This window comes from Protopterus annectens, chromosome 1.part2, assembly GCF_019279795.1.
Source record: "Protopterus annectens isolate FY-2018-M chromosome 1.part2, PAN1.0, whole genome shotgun sequence".
Taxonomy (NCBI): Eukaryota; Metazoa; Chordata; order Ceratodontiformes; family Protopteridae; genus Protopterus; species Protopterus annectens.
Window position 1 is genome coordinate 700,735,387 of NC_056727.1, and position 19,232 is coordinate 700,754,618.

Consider the following 19,232-nt stretch of genomic DNA (forward strand, 5'->3'; position numbering starts at 1 on the left):
CAAGAAGTAGAGAGGAAGTTGTTCTTGTTTTTCTGCAGTTAGGAATGCCATCTGTTTTACTGTGTCCAATTCTGCACCTAAGAAGGTTATTCTTTGGGATGGTATCAGTCTTGATTTTTTTATATTGACTCTATATCCCAGGGCTTGCAGTAAGCAAATGACTCTTTGTAAGTCTTCTGTTAGCTTGTTTTTGTTGTCCGCTTGTATCAGGCAGTCGTCCAGGTATGGATATATTTGGATTCCCTGAAGCCTGCAGTGAGCTATTACTGATGCCAGGCATTTCGTGAACACTCTGGGCGCAGTAGATAAGCCAAAGGGCAATGCTGAGAATTGATAATGCTCTGATCCTGCAAGAAATCTGAGGTATCTTCTGCAATTTGGTCGTATGGGGATGTGCAGGTATGCCTCCTTGAGATCTAGAGTCACCAGCCAATACTCCTTGCCCAGCATGGGAAGAAGTTGCTGTAGGGTCAGCATTTTGAATTTTGGAACAATGATGAATGTGTTTAAAGCGGACAGGTCGAGAATTGGCCTCCAATTTTTCTCTTTTCTTGGTACCAGGAATAGTCTGGAGTAAAATCCCTTTCCTTGTTCCATAGATGGTACCCTTTCCACAGCTCTCATCTTTGCTAATTGAGCTATTTGTTTTAGAGCTTCTGTCTTTTGATTTGGTGGTAGGTTTGGCATTCCTCTTTTTCCTGGTAAAGTATGGAAATGAAACCTGTAGCCTTGGTCTATAGTTTGCAAAATCCACTTGTCTCGTGTGATGTAGTGCCAGTTTTTTGAAAATAAGGCTAAACTTTCCGCCTAAGGGTGCTGCTATTTGTTCCCTGGTAGGCGGTGCCAGAGCCAAGTCACTGTGATTGTCCTGTTGCAGTGGTAGTAGTTGTGTCTGTGCCTCGCTGGTTGTTACCTTGCCACTGGCGTCCCCTGTAGGCACCTCCTCTGGATTGATTTCTGCCTCTTGAACGCCTATTCCTGCCTCTCTGTGTTTTAGAGGAGTCTGGAAAGGACCAATTTTTGGAAGGCCAGTTCCTGCTAAACCTTGGAGGCTGAACCTGTAAGAAATCTTTCACTGTTTGTACAGATTTTGCCTTCTCTTCCATTTTCTTCAGTACCTGCTGAGCAAGAGAACCAAATAAACTGATCTTATCCATAGGAGCATCTAATAGTTTTGCTTTAACATGATCCGGCAAGACCTGTTCTTTCAACCATGCATGCCTTCTTATAACTGTGCCAGTCATGGCTGATCTAAAGGAAGCCTCCAGTGCATCATAGCCACATTTTAAAGAATGGTTACTAACCTGCTGAATGTTATGCACCATTTCTAGAACATATTTCTTATCTAAAGAATCATCAGAGGACAGTTTCTTAGTTAACTGATCAAGCATAAACTCCTGGTATTGGATCATATGAAACTGACAGTTCAATGCCCTAGCTGAGAGAGGAGCAGAGGTGTATACTTTTTTACCCCATCTCTCTAAGGACCTGGATTCCCTTTCAGAGGGGAGAGGGTTTTTAACTGAGGTCGAAGCTACTGCCTTAGGCCCCTGGGAGATAGTCTCGGGATCTGCAAAAGGAGCCTTGTATAAATGGTGATGTGTGTCCGGGACCCTGTAGAACCTATCGGGCTTAGCAGGGGCTGGAGGCAAAGTATCAGGAGCAGTGCAAGCATCATTAAATGCATCATCTACAACAGGAAGAACTGGAGGTATAGCTAAAGGTCTATGTTGTGGTAAATGCAAAAAGGTCCTAAGCCTTTTCCTTGAATCTGAGAAATCTTGCCCCTGCCATTGGAATTGCTCTCTCATGGCATGTAAGGTTTCCCCAAAGGAAAATTCCTCTGGTGGAGAGGCAGAAGGAATCGACTCCTCAGCATCGGAGTCTTCATAAGGAGAAAAAGGAGCCTCTGGATGGTCTGTATTGTCTGTATCATCAGAAGAATCATCTGAGGACACTGGCTCAGGGGGCTCTGCTCTAAGTCTCTTTTCTGGAGGAGGTTGAGAGGCCCTGTCTGGATGAGGTTGGGATCCCCTTATTAAAGAGATGAGATCCTCTGCCAGAGTGAGCATTTGGGAACTGGAACTGGGCCTTTGAGAGGGGGCCTTAACAGGCACAGACTTAGAAGTTTTGGCTGCTTTAGCCCTGGCAACGGCCTTTATGGACATGGCTGCAGGCGGCCTAGCAGCACCACGTGCAGGGGTTGAAACATCCAAAGGGATGGTGTCCGATAATTCTTGTGAAACCACAGTAGCAGGTTGAATTTCAGAGGCCGATTCAACAGGTTAGAAGGGGCCTCGGTAGTAGTCATGGATTCGGCTGAAAGAACCGTTTGCTCGGTTTTGACCGAAACAGAGACACTCGCGGTTTGCTTAACCGCAGTTTCGGCCGAAACCGCGGACCGCGAGTGTCGGTCCTTTTCTTTGCGTTTCTTAACAACTTGTGAAGTCGGAGGATCCGACGGCATTATGTACGCAAAATCTGAGCCGAAAAACTGTTCAGCAAACTCCGACCGACGTCTAAGCGTCCGTCGGTTGAAAGAAGCACAGGCTAAACAAGCTGCTACGTCGTGGTCTGGGCCTAAACAAGGTAAGCAGTAAGAGTGGAAATCTTTATGAGGTATTTGTTTCCCACAAGTTAAACAGTTATTCACTTTTTGTGACATCGGCTGAGGCAAGATAGAGTCCCCAACGGGGTACTTAGCTTTTTAGAAGTCTTCGAAGTAGTATTCGGTAGAAGTAATCTCTGGATCTGACCGACCGGCACTTGCGAACAGCTTCTGTTTCGGGCGCCACGCGGCAAGAAAGACTGAGGAAAATGGCGTCGGCTGATGCCTTTATACTCGAAGAACTGCAGCTATGACGTCGGGTGAAGTGCGACACCAGCCGAGGCCAGACCCAGACTTTGGAATCCGGCCGACCGAAGGGCTGCCTGACAGGACAACCCATTTGTAAGGACTGCAGATGCATCCTTGAAGGACATCTGTACTATGTCCTTCAAGGATGCATCTGCAGTCCTTACAAATGGGTAGAATACCATAGCCAAACTGGGGGAGGAGGAGAAATAAAATTATGGTGTAGTTAAGATCCCTTGCAAAACAGCAGTGGCAAAACCTGCTTGGGATCTAGAGTATAGAGGTAAATTATAATGCTTGGCAAATGTATGCACGGAGCTCCAAGTAGCAGCCTCTAAAATGTCTTTGGTAGCCACTCCTCGTAGAAAAACTGTGGTAGTGGCTGTAGCCCTTGTAGAGTGAGGCCTGATGTTTTCTGGAGTTTTCTTCCCATGGTAGGAGTAACAAAATCTAATGCAATTTCCTATCCACTTAGAGATTGTCTGTTTAGAAATTGCTTTTCCTTCCATTCCTGTTGCATATGCTACCAGTAGCTGGTCAGTTTTTCTATTGCCCTTGGTCCTGTCCAGGTAGTAGCGTAATTGTCTATGTACATCCAAGGTGTGCAACAGTCTTTCCCCCCTGTTCTGTGGGTTGGGGAAGAATGTAGGTAGGTGGATAGCCTGATTTAAGGATACTCTGGAGACCACCTTAGGCATAAAAGTAGGATTTGTTCTCATGGAGACTCTATCTTGATGGAAGATCAGGAAGGGCTGTACTGCCATTAATGCCTGTAGCTCAGATACCCTTCTTGCTGAAGTGATTGCCAGCAGGAAGGCAGTTTTCCATGATAAGTATTGTAATTCTGCTGTTGCTGCTGGTACGAAAGGAGGGAGTGTCAATTTTTCTAGCACAAAGTTCAAGTCCCATGCTGGCAATGGTGGCTTCCTAGGTGGTTTTACATTTTTAATTCCTCGCAGAAACCGCCTGAGCAGAGGATGTGAGAAGACTGGAGGATCCAAGTCGTATTCTGCTGAAATAGCTGATGCATGAATCTTAATGGAAGAATAGGACAGGCCTTTGTGGAAGAGCTCTGCCAAGTATTCCAGGATGTTGGCTATGTTTACCAGTGACACATTTTCTCCTTTTGCAGTACTCCAAATGAGATATCTTTTCCATTTTGCTGAATAATTTCTCCTTGTTGAGGGTCTGCGAGCCTCCAAGATAATGTCTTTAACCCTTTGTGATAAATTTGGGTTAATTGGTCTTATGCAATGTTCCAGGCAGTCAGCTGCAGTGTTTTCAGGTTTGGATGCAGGGTGTTGTAGTTGTTCTGTGTTAACAGCAAGGGAACTAGGGGCAGGGGCCATATTTGTTCCCGAGACATGCTCCTCAGTAATGGGTACCAATGTTGTCTTGGCCAGTCTGGAGCTATCAGAATGATCCTTGGACGGTCCTCTTTGATCTTCAATAGCACCTTGTGCATCAAAGGCAGTGGTGGGAATGCATATGCTGTCAGGTTTTCCAACTGAAAGATAGGGAGTCCACCTTCCAAGCAAGTGGGTGGTACATCCTTGTGTAGAATTTCTTTAGTTGGTGATTGAGTGGGGATGCAAATAAGTCTACTTCTGGGAGTCCCCATTTTCTCATAATGGTTTTGAAGATGTCCGGATGCAGCATCCATTCGTGGGCATCCGTGGTAGTTCTGCTTAGTATGTCTGCCAGAATGTTCTCTTTTCCTGGTACAAAAATTGCTTGTAACTGAATGTTGTAGCTCAGGGCCACATTCCAGAGGTCCATTGCCATCCGGCATAGAGGGTACGAGTGTGTGCCTCCCTGTTTGTTGATGTACCACATAACTGTGGTGTTGTCCGTACTTATCAACAGATGACCTTGTTGAAGAAATGGTCTGAATGTCTGAATTGCCAGTTTTACTGCCAGCATTTCCTTTTGATTTATGTGTAGGTGTAGCTGGTCTTGAGACCATAAACCTTGTATACACTTGTCCAGCATGTGGGCCCCCCAACCAAGGTCTGAGGCGTCCGTTGTGATGGTTTGGCTGGGTTGAGTGTTGTGGAAGGGCAGTCCTTTGTTTGATTGACAGGCCTGAGCCCACCATTGGAATTCTTGCTTCAGGCATGGAATTATTGGAATTTGGGTTTCCAGGCTGTGCTTGTGCTGAGACCATAAATTTCTTAGGTACCACTGTAACTTTCTCATATGCAGTCTGGCATGTGGAACCAATATTATGCAGGATGCCATGAAACCCAAGGCTTGCAGGACTTTTCTTGCTGTTAGATGGTTCTGCTTTGTTAATGCCAAGAAGTAGAGAGGGAGATGCTCCTGTTTTTCTACTGTTAAGAAAGTCATTTGTTTCGCTGTGTCCAGCTCTGCACCCAAAAAGGTTATCCTTTGGGATGGTATCAGCCTTGACTTTTTTATATTGACTGTATATCCCAGGGCTTGTAGTAGGTAAATGACCCTTTTCAAGTCTTCTGCTAGCTTGTTTTTGTTGTCCGCTTGTATCAGGCAGTCGTCCAGGTAAGGGTAGATTTGGATTCCCTGAAGCCTGCAATGAGCAATTACTGATGCCAGGCATTTCGTGAACACTCTGGGCGCAGTAGATAAGCCAAAGGGCAATGCTGAGAATTGATAATGCTTTGATCCTGTAAGAAATCTGAGGTATCTTCTGCAATTTGGTCGTATGGGGACGTGCAGGTATGCCTCCTTGAGATCTAGAGTTACCAGCCAAGACTCCTTGCCCAGCATGGGAAGAAGCTGCTGTAGGGTCAGCATTTTGAATTTTGGAACAATGAGGAATGTGTTTAAAGCGGACAGGTTGAGAATAGGTCTCCATTTGCTATCTTTTCGTGGTACCAGGAAGAGTCTGGAGTAAAATCCCTGTCCTTGCTCCATAGATGGTACCTTTTTCCACAGCTCTCATCCTTAACAATTGAGTTATTTGTTTTAGAGCTTTTGCCTTTTGATTTGGAGGTAGGTTTGGCATTCCTCTCTTCCCTGGTAGAGTATGGAAGTGAAACCTGTAACCTTGGTCTATTGTCTGCAAAATCCACTTGTCTCTTGTGATGCAATGCCAGTTTGCTGAAAATAACGCTAGCTTCCCGCCTAAGGGTGCTTCTAGTTGTTCCCTGGTAGGCGGTGCCAGAGCCAAGTCACTGTGATTGTCCTGTAGTAGTGGTGGTGGCTGTGTCTGTGGCTGTACCTAGCTGGTTGTTACCCTGCCACTGGCGTCCCCTGTAGGCACCCCTGGATTGACTTCTGCCTCTTGAACGCCTATTTCTGCCTCTCTGAGCTCTGGAGGAGTCTGGAAAGGACCAATTCTTGGAGGGCCAATTCCTGCTAAACCTTGGAGGTTGGACCTGTAAAAAATCTTTTACTGTTTGGACAGATTTTGCCTTCTCTTCCATCTTCTTCAGCACCTGTTGTGCAGGAAAGCCAAACAAATTGATCTTGTCCATAGGATCATCTAGTAGTTTTGATTTGACATGGTCCGGTAAGGCCTGCTCTTTTAACCATGCATGCCTTCTGATAACTGTGCCAGTCATGGCTGATCTAAAGGAAGCCTCCAGTGCATCATAGCCGCATTTTAAGGAATGGTTACTGACTTGCTGTATGTTATGTACCATTTCCTGAACAGATTTTTTGTCTAATGATTCATCTGAGGAATAATCTGTAGAAACTGGCTCAGGGGGCTCTGCTCTAGGCCTCTTCTCTGGAGGTGGGTGAGAGGCCCTGTCTGGTTGAGGTTGGGATCCCCGGATTAAAGAAATGAGATCCTCTGCTAGACTAAGCATTTGTGAACTAGAGCTAGGCCTGTGAGAGGGGGTCTTAACAGGCACAGATTTAGTAGTTTTAGCTGCTTTAGCCCTGGCAAAGGCCTTAATGGACATGGCTGCAGGTGGCCTAGCAGCTCCACGTGCAGGGGTAGAAATATCCAAGGGAATAGTGTCAGATAATTCCTGAGAAACTGCAAGAGCAGGTGGAATTTCAGAAGCCGATTCCACCAGGTTGGAAGAGGCCTCGGTAGGAGGTAAGTTTTCGGCTGAAGGAAGAACCGCTTGCTCGGTTTCAGCCGAAACCGAGACACTCGTGGTCGGCTTAACCGCGGTTTCGGCCGAAACCGCAGACCGCGAGTGTCGGTCCTTTTCCTTGCGCTTTTTAGATATTTGCATAGTCGGAGGATCCGACAGCATAATGTAAGCAAAATCGGAACCGAAAAACTCCTCAGCAAATTCCGACCGACGTCTAAGCGTCCGCCGGTTAAAAGAAGCACAGGCTAGACAAGCTGCTACGTCGTGGTCTGGGCCTAAACAAGGTAAGCAGTAAGAGTGGAAATCTTTATGAGGTATTTGTTTCCCACAAGTTAAACAGTTATTCACTTTTTCTGACATCGGCTGAGGCAAGAAAGAGTCCCCAACGGGGTACTTAGCTTTTTAGAAGTCTTCGTAGAATTATTCGGTAGTAGTAATCTCTGGTTCTGACCGACCGGCACTTGCGAACAGCTTCTGCTTCGGGCGCCACGCGGCAAGAAAGACTGAGGAAAATGGCGTCGGCTGATGCCTTTATACCCGAATAACTGCAGCTATGACGTCGGGTGAAGTGCGACACCAGCCGAGGCCAGACCCAGACTTTGGAATCCGGCCGACCGAAGGGCTGCCTGACGACAGGACAACCCATTTGTAAGGACTGCAGATGCATCCTTGAAGGACATCAGGGAAAGTGCTTTGAGACGGTCTGCATAGCATTTATTTACTCCTTGCATTCTTTGTGAGAGAAACTTTTGTGGTCTTTCGAGCTTTTCAAGTGCTCAGTCAGGTACATGCCGAAAGGTGCATTGTACTCAATGACTGGTCAAATGAGAGCAGAATACAGTGGACCTGAATGCCATGCCCTTACTTATAGATTGTTATAATCAAGACTATTGTCTAAACATATAAAATAACAGCCCAAACAAACTCTTCAAAATCACTTAGCTAGCCTTCCTCATGACTGCACAAATGCTGTATTTTTTGCTGCACTGAAGAAAATAAACATCAAAAGTCAAAAATACAATACACATGAAGAAAATTAACTGTGAATTATTTACTTACTGGAGAGGGAGCTGGGCTGGGCAATGAAGAAGCATGAACAGGAGCAGCCTGGACCTGAAAATAAGGTTTAAAAGTAACACAGTTAAGTGCACTAGACAAAGACTAAGGGGTGAATTGCAATGTTGTCAGAAATACAACCTTCTGAAATAACCACAGTTCCAAACTAGAAAAGTAAAATAGCAGAATACATCATTGGGTGTACAGAAAACAATCTCACAAAAGCATACAAGACCTGAAAGAAAAATAAACTCAAGTTCTACAGATTGAGTAAGAAAACATAGTGTCTGCTACTTAATTTTACAAGTAATTATTACTGGTAAGACTATAAAGACTTGAAACACTCACCTAATTACTTGAACAGTGAAGAAGCTGGTAGGTTTATGAACCATGTGTGTGTGTAACAGTTTGTTCTATCAGTATGCCTCAAGGATTGTGCTATGCTAATTCCCAGGTGGAGGGAATGCTGATCATGGTGCAGCTGAACAATAAAACGTTGAAGAACTTTTACTGTAAAAGACCTAATCCCATCACCTGGTGACTGACATGCAACTGTCTACAGGCGAACCTGCTTAGTCTTCTCCAGTGCAGGTGCTCTTTTGCAGACATACACTGAAGGTTACTGCATGAGTGACTGCGTGCAGACAAGTGCACTTTCTCATCCTAAATAGCTACATGTACAACCATTCTCCACTGTACATCTGCAATGCAAAACACCAAAGTCGCTCCCCTTTTTCAAAGCTGGACAGGTAAGCATTAGCTACTCAATCTCATCAAATTTTGCCAGCTTTTCCAGTGCTCAGGGTCACAGTAAGAACTTTACCCCTCTACACCAAAGATCCAGCATATTGCTAGGCTATGCTTCCCATCATCTTCAATATGCCTAGTACACTCTAAAAAGTGTACATGCAACCTCTTCTAGGACATGCTGTAATGACAGACACTAAAATAGTGTCTACCCCCCTAAGCTCACCAGCTCTCCCAAAACCACCACCTTAGTAAATGTTGCAAAATTGTGCTAATACTGAAGAAATCTTAACAGAACAAAAAACACAAACACATGATATACAGGAAATTCCAACCCACAACTGCTGCATGACAATTCTAAGCAGAAACGAAGGGACAAAGGGGCTGCATTTACGACCCACTGAGAAGGGCCCCCTCAAAAATCAAATGACATGTTGACTACATAACTACCACACCTGATATAAATGATCATTTTTAATACGGCTATCCCTAGGATGAACCCCAAGTAACACTAAAATCTTCTGTGAAGAAGCAACAGCTGGAGAACAACCAAAAGGTAAAGGATCAGAAAAGTCAAGTCTTGAAGCACTAAAGGAAACCTAACTTCTGGAGTTATGGTAAACGCCACAATGACTGGCACAAGGTATAAACCAATATGATCAAGTGGCCCCAGCAAAACAGTGTGAAATTGAGACACTTCTGTTACAAGCACTGAAAGCTGCCATACCTCTTCTGAAACATCTTTAACAAATGTACTTTCAAAATGGGTACTAATATCTGCCGTAACTACCCAAGGTAAACCCAGAATTAGCCTCAAAAACAAACTGCCCAAGTGGCAGGATCTATACTACTCAGACAAGCTCCTCGTGGTACTGCAGAGTGGTCCTAGCTACAGAGAACTCAGAAAAGCGACTACTTTCTGGATTTAAGCATCTTTGCTGTTTTTGTTTTACTTGAAATACCTTCTCTAGCTTACCCTAAACAAGCTTAAACTGTTTTTTTAGCTGTTTGCTGCATTATTTAATATCTGCACTTAAAGTTACATTTTAGTTGAATTTGATCGAAAGTTTGTTTGTTTGTTTAATTTAACTGTTGAGGCTGCCCACTAAAGTGTGCTAGCCTGTGTAACTGATTTATTACTGTTTCTGCATTTTCTGTGTGTTTCTATCTAAAAACAAAAAAACAAAAAAATAATCCTTGTTTTCCCGCCTCTCCTCGACTAGTTTAGACCAGTTTACAGGCTTTGTTGTATTCTGGGCTGTGGTGTAGTTCATGTGTTGTCCATTACCTTACTTGGATAGAAGGAAGTTTCTTTGCTCACCAGTGGGAGTGGGGAGCCTTGAGCAGCCTACCTGTCCCTGTAGGAAGTGACCTCAGCACAAGAGCTGTAGTAATTGGTTGTTTTGGACCATTTCTAGCTCTTTTGAAGTTCCCTGTTTAAAATCCGCCTCTGGGCGTTTTTTTTTCTGGCTATACTACTCAGACAAGCTCCTCGTGGTCCTGCAGAGTGGTCCTAGCTACAGAGAACCCCGAAAAGCGACTACTTTCTGGATTTAAGTAACTTTGCTGTTTTTTTACTTTAAATACCTTCTCTAGCTTACCCTAAACAAGCTAAACTGTTTTTTTAGCTGTTTGCTGCATTATTTAATATCTGCATTTAAAGTTACATTTTAGTCGAATTTGATCAAAAGTTTGTTTGTTTAATTTAACTGTTGAGGCTGCCCACTAAAGTGTGCTAGCCTGTGTAACTGATTTATTACTGTTTCTGCATTTTCTGTGTGCTTCTATCTAAAAATAAAAAAATAAATAAAATAATACTTGTTTTCCCACCTCTCCTCGACTAGTTTAGACCAGTTTACAGGCTTTGCTGTATTCTGGGCTGTGGTGTAGTTCCTGTGTTGTCCATTACCTTACTTGGACAGAAGGAAGTTTCTTTGCTCACCAGTGGGAGTGGGGAGCCTTGAGCAGCCTACCTGCCCCTGTAGGAAGTGACCTCAGCACAAGAGCTGTAGTAATTGGTTGTTTTGGACCATTTCTAGCTCTTTTGAAGTTCCCTGTTTAAAATCCACATTTGCATGGCTTTGCGCGGTTGTGCGCAGCACCGGTTAAACTTCTTCTGGCTCCGCCAAGTCTGCTCTTCAAATTTTCCCTTAAGGAAGCTCTACGCTTAGTATAATCAGACTACTCGCTATATTATAAGCCTAGCACTTGTTCTCAAAACTTCTCTACTAAGTAAGCACTACATCCACCTACCACCCCTGTGAATATCCACTTCCCTTAAAGGCGCAGCACTCCTTTATACAGTTCTAGCATGTCGAGTGGTAGAGTACTGGCATACTCTCCAGTTCAGCTGGTTAATCTGGGTATCTTGAGACAATGCTACAATTGTCTCATGTACACATACAACCCTCTCCTCCTCCCAACAAACACAAATACATGTGATAGATGCAACTACACAGCCAAACTGGAGGCTGAACTCTCTCAACTCAGGGCTGGCATGACCAGACAGGAGGAGATGGTAACCACACACACAGCAAACCCAGTCCCACACAGACCTACCACAACTGCAAACCAAACACACAAAAACACAAAGACATACTCGGAGGCTCTAATAAAAAACTTACCAAAACAACAGAGGATCCCAAAGCAGACATCCAAAAATCTACCACCTCAAAACAAAACACATGCAACACATACTTCAAAAAATCAGTGTGTCAATCAATCAATCACAGCCCTTAAGGCCAAACACCATGCCTGATACACTAGTAATAGGTGACTCTATAGTCAGACACATTGATGTCCCGCTTACCAGGCTGAACAAGGAGAGGGTGACTGTGAGCTGCCTATCGGGAGCTAGGATCCGCCACATAACACACGCACTCAGGTCACTCCAAAGAAAGTACAAATATGACTCCGCCATCGTCCATGCTGGCGTGAACGACCTGAGACGTACCTCCCTGGACTACATGAAAAGAGACATAGAGGAGCTCTCTGATTATTTAGCCCAGGCTGGTATGACCCTGACCCTGAGCAGCATCTTGCCCTCACCAAGAATGATGCCACAATACAAAGACAAGATGATCAGCTTTAATAATTGGCTCAAGTACTGGTGTCATTCTAAGGGTATCCAATGTCTGTCTGCCTGGGATGACATAGGTTCATAGGTTCATACTAGGCTATCTGCCCTAGGGCATTTATAAGCCTAGCCAGAGTGTGTATGGCTTTCGCCACCCATTTTAAATTAATTTTGCTATGCCCTTTTTCAAGGTTAGTATACTGTGCCTCTGTCTAACAGTGACACAGAAATGATACCCGGGGTAAACCTACGATCTCCCATCCACTCATCAAGATTCCTCTTGAAGAGAGTCAATGAGGGACTCTGCCTAACCTGGACTGGGATTTTATTCCAGAGTGAAGGGAGCCTCTGGGTTATGAATCTGTCCCTCAGCATGTCCTATTTATTTCAGTGCTGCGGTTGAAGTCCCTGGAGCGCGTAGCTGGATGGGATTTGGATTTTCTGAGGTGCAGCATGTCCATTAATTCCGGGTTGGACATGGCTTTATACGTCAGGCACAGATTGCCTCTGAGCAGGCAGTATGCCACTGAGTAGAGCTGGAGTTTCTTTAATCGGGCAGCATACGGCATCTGTTTGAGCCCCTTGATCCTCTTGGTGAGGTACTTTTGGGGTCTTTCCAGTTGATACAGGTGTCTGGTAAGGTACATCTCAAAAGGGGCATTGTACTCAATTATGGGCCTGATGAGGGATGAGTAAAGAGGCACGATGACCTCCCCTGATCTAGATGTGAATCCCTTCATGATTAAGTGGGCTATATAAAATGTTTTTCTAACCACTTTGGCCACGTGGTTGTCAAATGAGAGATTGCTATCAACTTGGGTCTCCAGGTCCCTAATTACTTCTTCTGTACTTAATGGATTACCACCTATGTGGTAATTTGTGGGCACTTTGTTTTTGCCAAAGGGGATGACTATACACTTTTTGGCGTTTAGCTTGAGGCCATGGCTCTGGCACCAGATGTCTGTTTCTATGAGGCCCTTTTGGAGGATGCTTGTGTCGGGCTGGAGAGTCTATTATGGCACCCAGTTTGCAGTCATCTGCGAACTTGGTCAGCCACAGTCCTTCCGTGTTGGCCTGTACCTCCGAGAAATATATACCGAACAAGAGAGGTCCCAAGACTGAGCCTTGTGGGACGCCACTTGTAACTGGTTTGGAGTCTGACATGGCTCCAGCTATTCTAACCATGTGGGTTCTGTCCTTGAGCCAGTTTGCAACCCATCTAGTGACATAGGGGTTTATATTTAAGCTGGTGAGCTTATCTATAATGCCCAAGTGGGGTATTGTATCGAAGGCTTTTGGAGGCCCAGGTAGGCTGTGTGGACCACCTTCCCTTGTCAATGGCCTTGGTGACTGTTTCAAAGAAATCAACCAGGTTTAAGAGGCAGGATCTGCCCTTAAAGCCGAACTGGGTAGGATCCAGTGTCTGTAGGTCCCCAATATCTTTATTTATAAGGTCCACGATGATCCTTTCCATAGCTTTGCAGGCCAAGCTAGTGAGACTTATGGGGCGATAGTTTCCAGGATCCGTTGAGGCACCACCTTTGTGGAGAGGGACCACTGTTGCTGTACGCCACTCTTTGGGTACATATCCTGTAGTAAGGCTGAGATTGAACAGTAGTTTTATGTTTGGGTTTAGCTCTTCTTGGAGTTCATGTAGGACGCAGCCCGGGACACAGTCTGGTCCCATTGAAGCTGTGTTTCTTGCTTTGGAGAGGGCAGCTCTTACCTGAGCATCTGAGATGTCAGGGGGGCAGCACTCTGCTGGGATAGATATTAGCCCTTTTGGTGGGGAGGGGGAGTTTGCGCTGAACCTGTCAGCTAGGATGTTGGCAATGTCTGTGGGTTCGGTGTATTTTTTGTCATTTTGGACTAATTCTGAGCATAGCTGGGAATTCCCACCCAGGTTCCTAACATAACTAAAGAAAGCCTTGTGATTATCCTTAGTGTCCTGTGCAATTTTTCTCTCGAAGCTGGCCTTAGACGATTTTATGAGTGCCCGTAGTTTTTTGCTAATACTGATCAGAGATGCCTTCCCTTTTTGGGATTTTGCTCTGTCATGTAGTAGCTTCCTCCTTCTATTGTATAGTTTGTTTATGGCTGGGGTCCACCAGACAGGACGTCTGCCTTTGGAGGATTGGGTCTTGGTTTTATTTGGGATTGCATGATCCATGCATTCCTGAAGGTGTTCATAGAATGCGTTTATAAAGGATTTTGTGGTCCGGGCCGTATTATCCACAGGCCCGGTAGCTTTGAAGGATTCCACCTCGGTTTTGAGGAGTGTGAAATTTGCTTTAGACAAGCCACGCTGCTTTGCAAGGGATGGCTTGCACCGGTCACCACTGGGCTTCCGGATATTGGCTAAGGCTCTTGCCACCCCCATAGTGCCTTTTTTAGGCAAGGCTCAAAAGACAAACCCACCTCCTTAGAAAACAAAAATGGAAAAAAACTAAGGGTAATGCTGCTCAACGTCAGAAGTCTAAATCTCAAGATGCAGGCACTCGATGCACTCCTCAGTATGGAGAACATCGACGTCTGTGCCGTAACTGAAACCTGGTTCAAGGCTCCTGAGAGCACCCCAGCGCTACCAGGCTATACCTCATATCATGCTTTTCAGCCCCAAAACCAGGGCCGAACCACAAAGGGAGGGGGAGTGTCCATATTCATCAAGGACAACCACACCTCCAGGTTAGTAGCAACACATGAAGCATCGGAGACCATACAGGTGCAACTAACCATAGGCAAAACTGCTATACAACTGGTAGCATGTTACAGACCACCCTCCCAATCTCAGGAAACACACTCAGCCTTCCTGAAGACATTGGAGGATATGAATGTATCACAAAATACCATCATACTGGGAGACTTCAATTACCCTAACATAGATTGGGTACATTATTCTAGCCCTAACACTCTAGCCCAAAGGTTCCTGGAATTCATAAACTCAAATGCACTGGAACAACTAGTCACCTCTCCCACTAGGGGAGATAATATACTAGACCTGATTATCACAAACATGGGGACAAAATGCTCCACACCGGAGGTATACCCCTCACTAGTGAGATCTGACCACAAACTAATCACCCTGGATATACATATCCCACCTCCACCCCCAGCAGAAAAGACCACAATGAAAAACTTCTCAAAAGCAGACTTCACTCTTCTTAAGACTGAGATGGTATCCTTTAAGCCCACTGGACCAGTGGATACCACATCCTACAATGCTGAATCCTTCACAAATGCTGTCTATGGACATCTCCAAGAATGCATGGATCATGCAATCCCAAATAAATCCAAGTCCCTCTCCACCAAAGGCAAGCGTCCTGTCTGGTGAACCTCAGCCATTAACAAACTGTATAACAAAAGAAGGAAGCTACTGCACGACAGAGCAAAATCCGATAAAGGGAAGACATCTCTGATCAACACTAGCAGAAAACTACATTCTCTCATAAAAATATCCAAGGCCAACTTTGAGGGAAAAATCGTTAAGGACAATAAAGATAACCACAAAGCCTTCTTCAGCTATGTTAGAAACCTGGGCGGAAACCCTCAGATATGCTCAGAGTTAGTTCACAACAACAAAAAATACACTGAACCCACAGATATTGCCAACATTCTGGCTGACAGGTTCAGTGCAAATTTCTCCCCTCCCTCACCCCCAAAAGAAGAAATACTTATCCCAGCTGAATGTAATCTCCCTATCATCTCAGATGTCCAGGTGAGAGCCACCCTCAGCAAAGCTAAAAACACAGCATCAATGGGACCTGACGGTATCCCGGGTTGCGTGCTACGTGAACTCCAAGAGGAGCTAAACTCGCACATAAAAATGCTATTTAACCTTAGCCTTACTACAGGATATGTACCTGAACACTGGCGTACAGCAACAGTGGTCCCACTCCACAAAGGGGGTACCTCTACAGACCCTGGGAACTACCGCCCCATAAGCTTAACCAGCCTGGTCTGCAAAGCTATGGAAAGAATCATTATGGAACTCATAAACAGAGACATTGGGGACCTACAGACACTTGACCCCACCCAGTTCAGCTTTGTAAAGGGCAGAGCCTGCCTTTTGAAACTGGTTGACTTTTTCGAAACAGTTACTAGAGCCACTGATGAGGGCAAAGCAGTCCATACATCCTACCTGGACTTGGCTAAGGCCTTCGACACAATACCCCACTCAGGCATCATAGATAAGCTCAACAGCTTAAATGTAAACCCTTATGTCACTAGATGGGTTGCAAACTGGCTAAAGGACAGAACCCATAAAGTTAAAATCGCTGGAGCAATGTCAGACTCAAAGCCAGTCACAAGTGGTGTCCCACAGGGATCTGTCCTGGGACCCCTCTTGTTCGGCATTTATTTCTCAGATGATAAAGCAAACATGGGAGGGTTGTGGCTGACAAAGTTCGCAGATGACTGCAAACTAGGCACCATAGTCGATACACCAGCGGACACATACATCCTACAAAAAGGCCTCACAGAAACGGACAACTGGTGCCGGAGTCATGGCCTTAAACTAAATGCCAAAAAATGTATAGTCATCCCCTTTGGGAAAAACAAAGTACCCACAAATTATCACAGACAGCAACCCACTGAGTACGGAAAAAGTAATCGGAGACCTAGGGACCCCAAGTCGACAACAACCTCTCATTTGACACCCACGTTGCCAAAGTGGTTAGAAAAACATTCTACCTTGCACACCTTATCATGAAGGGATTCACATCCAGATCCAAGGATGTCACTGTACCCCTATACTTCTCCCTCATCAGACCCATGATTGAGTACAATGTCCCATTTGGTATGTACCTCACCCGGCATTTGCAACAGCTGGAGAGACCACAAAAGTACCTCACCAAGAGGATCAAGGGTCTCCAACATATGTCTTATTCTGCCAGACTAAGGAAACTCCAGCTCTATTCAGTAGCATACCGCCTGCTCAGAGGTGATCTCTGCCTGACGTACAAGGCCATGTCGAATCAGGAACTGATGGACATGCTCCACCTCAAAAAATCCAAATCCATCAGAACCACAAGAGCTAAAGCCTTAAACCTCGGCACAAGTATGAATAGGACATGCTGGAGGGATAGATTCATAACCCAGAGGCTACCCAGAGCATGGGTAGCCTCTGGGTTATGAATCTATCCCTCCAGCATGTCCTATTCATACTTGTGCCGAGGCTACCCAGAGCATGGGTAGCCTCGGCACAAGTATGAATAGGACATGCTGGAGGGATAGATTCATAACCCAGAGGCTACCCATGCTCTGGAACAAGATCCCAGTTCATGTTAGGCAGAGCCCCTCACTGACTCTCTTCAAGAGAAATCTTGATGAGTGGATGGGAGATCGTAAGTTTACCCCAGGGGGTCACATCTGTGTCACTACTAGACAGGGGCACAGTAAACTAATTCTACTATATAAAGGGACCTTCACTGTGTCACTACTAGACAGAGGCACAGTATTCTAAATCTATTCTGTGCATTTTGTATCGTTTTATAGGGTGGCGAAAGCCACATCACTATGGCTAGGCTTACAAATGCCCCAGGGCAGATAGCCTAGTACTAAACTATGAAACAAAAGGGAAAAAAATGGCAAAAATTAGGAAGGGTAATTCCTATAATTATAACAATTCTCTCAAAGTAAACAGGCAACTAAGAGGGGTAATTAGGTCAAGCAAAACCAACTTTGAGGTCAAGATATCTTCCCAGGTGAAAGATAACCATAAGATCTTCTACGGCTGTCAGAAACCTCAGGGGCAGCACACAGCAATGTTCTGAACTGGTGGTTAATGGTACCACATCCACAGAGCCTGGAGATATAACAAATCTGTTAGTGAACAAATTCAGTTTGCACTTTACCCCCATCTCACCCCCCACCACTTCCCCAATAATATCCTCAAACATAATCCCTCCAACTATAGCTAACAAGCATGTACAAGACTGCACTCATTAAAGCCAAGAACACTGCCTCAATCGGCCCCAATAAAATCTTAAGATGCCTCCAAAACTGTCAAAAATATGAATTATTTGACCCCCTTGAGTCATTATTTAACTATAGTCTTAAAAAAAACTTTGTACCACTTGAATAGAGGACCTTCAACAGTTCCTGGAAATTAATGACCCATTAGTCTGACTACTTTCATTTGAAAAGCCATGGAAGCTATCAGCAAGGACATAGGAGACCTCCAGACACTGGATCTATCCCAGTTTGGCTTTGTCAAACAAAGGTCATGCTTACGGAATCTGGCAGACATCTTTGAAAAGGTCACTAAGACAGTGGATGAGAGGAAAACTGTGCAGACTGCCTACCTATATCTGGGTAAAGCATTTAATACAATACCCCACTTGGATATTGTCAACAAACTTACAGAACTAAATATAACACCCTTTAAACAATCTGGACAGCTAGATGGCTTACTGTCAGGACCCAGGAGGTTAGAATTAGTGAGGCCACCTCTATAAAGAGGCTGGTCACCACTGGAGTCCCCCAGAGCTCTGTGCTAGGCCCACTCCCCTTTGGCATCTACTTCTTGGATGTCAAAGCCAATGTCAATGGCCCCTGGCTAATCATGTTCACAGATGATTGCAAACTGGGAGCGGTCACCCAAACTCTCCCAAGATAAGAACGCCCTTCAAGAAGGTCTAATACAGAGAAACACTTGGCTTAAAACAACACCAAAAAAATACACTATAGTACCTTTTGGGAAGTTTGCCACCTCAGCTAAAGTTGTCACCAAAAAAACGCCCTTAAAAGTTAATTCTGTGGTCAGGTGTCTGAGAACTCATGTAGATGGCAACCTAGCTTTCAACCAAGATGCATCCAAAGTAGTAAGAGAACACTTTTATGTCACTCATCTTACAAGCAAGGGCATGGCATCTGGGTCCAGAGAGGTCATCATACCACTGAACTTGACCCTCATCAGGGCCATCTTAGTGTATAATGCCCCCATCGGTATGTACCTTAATAGATGCATACAATTGGAAAGTCCACCAAGATTCCTTACAAAAAGGGTACAGGGAGTATATGTATCATACAGACTTCAGAGAGGTGATCTCTGCCTGACATGCAAGGGATCCCTGGACCCTGTTTTGATGAATCTTTTGACATCCACAAAAAATCAGCATCAGAACTACTGGATTAAAAGACCTACATTTTGCTTGCAACATAAACAGGGCATGTTCAGGAGACAGATGTATTTCTCTGAGAATTCCCATTCTCTGGAACAAGCTCTCCATCCATGTGAAGCAGAGTTCCTCCCTATCCCTATTTCAGCACAACCTGGACCAATAAATAGGTAATCAGAAATTCATCCAAAGTAGTAAGAGGACACTTTTATGTCACTCATCTTACAAGCAAGGGCCAGATGGCGTCCCAGGTTGCGTCCTACATGAATTCCAAGAGGAACTAATCCCTCAAATAAAACAGCTATACAATCTCAGCCTCACTACAGGATATGTGCCCACAGAATAACGTA

At 44.8% G+C, this 19,232-nt stretch overlaps 1 protein-coding gene across 1 annotated transcript in view; it reads right to left on the reverse strand.

The window, feature by feature from the left end:
• LOC122792405 overlaps window positions 1-19,232 on the reverse strand; it is a 2,471,936-nt gene that overhangs the window by 1,310,148 nt on the left and 1,142,556 nt on the right. The window contains exon 12 of the mRNA XM_044060193.1: window positions 7,945-7,998. Within this exon, the coding sequence (XP_043916128.1) occupies window positions 7,945-7,998 (54 nt within the window). The remainder of the gene's footprint in view (window positions 1-7,944; window positions 7,999-19,232) is intronic.